Source organism: Rutilus rutilus, assembly GCF_951802725.1.
Source record: "Rutilus rutilus genome assembly, chromosome: 6".
Classification (NCBI taxonomy): Eukaryota; Metazoa; Chordata; class Actinopteri; order Cypriniformes; family Leuciscidae; genus Rutilus; species Rutilus rutilus.
The window spans coordinates 47,841,814-47,846,015 of record NC_140214.1 but is presented as its reverse complement, the minus strand read 5'-3'; the positions used below and the strand labels follow the sequence as shown (position 1 = coordinate 47,846,015).

General features: G+C 41.6%; 1 protein-coding gene across 1 annotated transcript; it reads right to left on the bottom strand.

Moving 5' to 3' along the window:
* Positions 1 to 1,523: 1,523 nt before the first annotated feature.
* LOC311292428 (putative nuclease HARBI1) lies at positions 1,524 to 4,202 on the bottom strand (the record flags this gene model as incomplete). The annotated part of the gene is made up of 6 exons (XM_084412096.1): positions 1,524 to 1,534; positions 1,823 to 2,149; positions 2,244 to 2,355; positions 2,453 to 2,568; positions 2,638 to 2,706; positions 3,869 to 4,202. The coding sequence occupies 6 exons, from the start codon at positions 4,200 to 4,202 to the stop codon at positions 1,524 to 1,526; spliced, it is 969 nt and encodes a 322-aa protein (XP_084268222.1).

Below are 4,202 nucleotides of genomic sequence, written 5' to 3'. Positions count from 1 at the left end.
TGGATCTCTGGAATGTACGTGTACTGCTTCTTCACCTTCATCGTGTAAACGCTCCAGCTCTTTGATTTCTTGTTGTACTTCCGTCTGTAACTAGAGACCACGAACAATTTGTGTTTGTCGTTAGTCATTCTACAAGATAAAAAAAAAAAAAAACATGTCACAAAAATACCTACATTTTCTGTCCATCTCGGTTGTGTGCAGGGTGGCGTTGATTGTGTTTATTATAATCAATGGCTGCCAGCAATGTCCGAGTCTTGTATACAAACATAGAGTAGGCCATGCGCTTTGCTGCATACATCAAAATGTGATTTTGGAATGACTCCAAATCAGATGTGGTCCTGTGTGGGTGGGAGAGACAGATAATTACAACAACACTCGTGGTAATACATGTGTTGTTTTGTCTTATATTTTTAAATAATAAGAAATGAAATCCACATTACAGATTACATTGAAATAAGGTCAACTATGCTGCATTTGAAACATGATAAACACTTGAGGAAGGAATACTGGAAATTCAAAAAGAACTTGGGTGAACACAACCATGTCTTACAGATAATTTCCTGAAGTTTAGGAATTTTTTCACTAGGGTCAGCCATCTTTTCTCAAGGACAACAGCAGTAAGTGCCTTGTGAGCAGCTGAACCTATAGTCATAACACAGTCAATAAAACATATGCATTCACATACAGTGTTGAATTCTGCACCAGGGGCCTGTTGCACAAAACTAGGATAAGGGATTAAGCCAGGATATCTTGGTGATCCTGGCTCAATTGATCCGTAATCCGGTTGCACTAAAGCTGGATAGGGGGCAGGAGGATATGTTATGGTATAAATTACCATGAGATTTATTCTGTGGAGCTAGCCTGCTCCAGACCAGGCTAAATTCCAGGATCTATTTAATCTCATCCCTAATGTCAGTCAGCAGTCACCACAAATGGAAACCAATAGTTATTTCACTGCTCACTATACATTGTTATCACATATAACTAGACCCACTGTCATTATTTAAACGTTTGTGATCATTAATTTCAATCATTTTGGATAAATAATGATTTTTAGATGATGTTGCTATCATTAGATAATTTACAGTTTCCCATAGACTATAAGGCTATATATAAAATGATGGAATATTAGGGCCACAGAGGGAAAAAAAAGACAAGTCATAATATGGTAACCAGTTGTTTTAAAGGAGGACAGTTGTTAAAATGACAGATGTGGGGCATTTCGTGAAATTGTACTTCAGTATGGTTTCATAAACAAAGACATGCTGATGTGCCAGAATATTAAGTATCACATTGTCATAAGTATCAAACCTGTAAAAAGAATATGTAGCTTTTCTGCAGAAAGAACCAGCCTCATAAATTTATGACTTTATCCTTTTTCCTCAGTGTGGCCCTAGTACTCTGTCATATAAACAAATACACATTCCATATGAATATAAAAACACAATGTGTAACATTATGTTCCTTTATTGAATAAGGACAAAACAAAGCAGGTAAACCATCAGCTCCTTTCGAAACTGAAGTCACAGTGACTCTACAAGATGGAAAGCACAGAATCAAAGCATATTATACAAAATGATACATACACATTCAAAGGTCTGTATATAACACACCCTGCATGTCTGCACACTAAAATAAATGCAGGACAAATCCATACACATCAACTGAACAGACAAATGAATGGATGCAGTAGCCTCCCTGCAGCCTTGTATTACACACAGTATACCGCACAAACATCATAAGAGGCCAAATTCGTAAAAAAACGAACCCAAAAAAACCCAAATTCCTCTGCCACCGCTGGACATATTTAACCAAAATTGACCACTGTCGTCATCAGGGAAGATTGCCGGATTGTCCCAGTCCATGGCTGGTGGCACTCTGGGGGCCCTCTCCTTCCTCAGGCAGGCCACATTGTGGAGGACAGCACAAGCCACAGTAATATCACATGCCCTAACAGGGCTGACCCTTAATTTGTGAAGGCAGTGAAAGCGTGCCTTCAGGAGGCCAAAGGTCATTTCAACTCTGGCCCTGGTCCTGGCATGGGCATGGTTGTAGGCCTGCTGTGCTTCCTGGGGGTCTGTGAAAGGTGTCAGGAGAAAAGGCTGGCAGCCATACCCCCTGTCTCCCAGCAACACACCAGAGAATTCACCTGTCAACACAAAATCTCATCATTACTACCTCATAAACACAGTGATATTCTTGACACAGCCATGATGGTTATAAATAGGGGTTGTGTGGCTTACCTTGTGATAGGCACTGATAGATTTCAGAGGCCCGAAAGATTCTGGAGTCATGGACTGAGCCAGGCCATTTTGCCACAACATTGCGGATCACACAGTCAGCATTGCAGACCATCTGAAATCATAAGATGAGGAATATTACACCAATCAATGCACATCAACTGGCAATGCAGAGTGTTCGTCAATGGACAATATCAAAAAGTTATGTTCACCTGAACATTAATGCTGTGAAAGGATTTCCTATTCACAAAATCGGCCTCATGGGCACCTGAGGGGGCTTTTATCCTTATGTGTGTGCAGTCCACTGCACCAATGACATTGGGGAAACCTGTCACACAAAGTAATGAGTATCCTACTATGTGTTAACAGTTGTCCTGTAATTTGTAGATCCTCTTACCTGCAATCCTATAGAACTCCTCTTTGATGTCACAGAGTCTTCTGTGGCCAGGGAAGGAGATGAAGACATCTCAGTCCCTCCAGAAAAACGCGATTATGCGATCGCATGATTCCATGCATAATCAGCCAAAGTCCGCATATTTATGCGGGGGACGCATTTTTTTAAATACGCCGCACTTTTGCCGCATAAATTGCAGATTTCCGCGTGCAAAATATGCGGGCTTGCATGATTTCATAATCCCCGCATTTTCGTTGCAAAAAGTCACATATATATCTTAGCAGAAAGTTGACAAATGTTGGGTTTACTTCACACAAGCGCAGCCATTTCCCCTGTTGCCATGGGAACGTTATGAAGTGACGTAATTACGCGACATCATTGAAAAGCTGCAAACCCCGCGATAGGCCTATTTCACAAAAATCAGGTCGTATCTTACACCGCAGGCCGTGCTTTGCATGTTTTCATGGAACAACTGGGGAGAAGTTAAATCACGTCAGACACAGAAGGCAAAAAGACGTGTCTGTGGTGTGAAGGAGTAAGTTAATATAAGCAGATGTTGAAAATGGAGTGTTGATGCTGGTTCGGGAGTGATGCCCTGACAAAACATGTTTATATTGCACTTGATTGTTATCTGATTTGCACGTCATGCACTTTTATTTATTATTATCAAATGTTGGCAAATTAAAATTGTTTGTAGAAGTTGTTTTCTGTAACTTTCTTAAAAATGAGTGAACATGGAGCAGTTTTTCCGTGAGCGGGACTGGAAAACCCGGAGTGGATCATGAGCGGAGTGATAAAAGAACGCTTAGAGTGGAGAGAGGAACATGCTTTTGCTCCACTCCAGGCTTTGATCGCATCCCCCTAAGCAGGGTGAATAGCCTACACCTCGTCTTTCCCATTCAAACTAAAATGAAGACATTTATTACACTATTAATGTAATTGGTGTTGGGCAATCACTTTTTTTTCTCTTTTTCATCAAACTGCAATTTTCGCAAGTTCCCGCAATTTTCGCAAGTTCCCGCAAGTTCCCGCAATTTTCGCAAGTTCCCGCAATTTTTGCAAGTTCCTGCAATTTCATCGCATAAAATTGCATAAATATCCCGCATATTCCATAGCATTTTTTAAGAAATCTTGCCGCATAATCAAGGATTTTTGCCCGCAACAATCACTAAAAAACTCCGCGTTTTTCTGGAGGGACTGACATCTGCTAATGCTTTGATAGCCAGACACACACTCCTTATTGTGCGGCAAATTGTGGCCTTGTTCAGCTGTTCTGCATCCCCCACTGAGTACAGGAAGGCTCCACTAGCAAAAAAGCGCAAGGCCACACAAACCATTTGCTCCACACTCAGTGCATGGCTCCGTGCAGTGCGGTGCTCAATCCTGGGACCCAGTAGTCTGCATAGATACCTGATGCCATCTGCAGAAAACCTGTATCTTTCATATAGATGGTCATCAGGGAAGGCCAGTGGGTCCAACCGGTCCCTGAAGACCCTTTCTCGCCTGAAGGCTCTCCTCAGCACAAGTGCTTCTTCATCCACCACATCTCGCAAGAATGGGCATGCCAT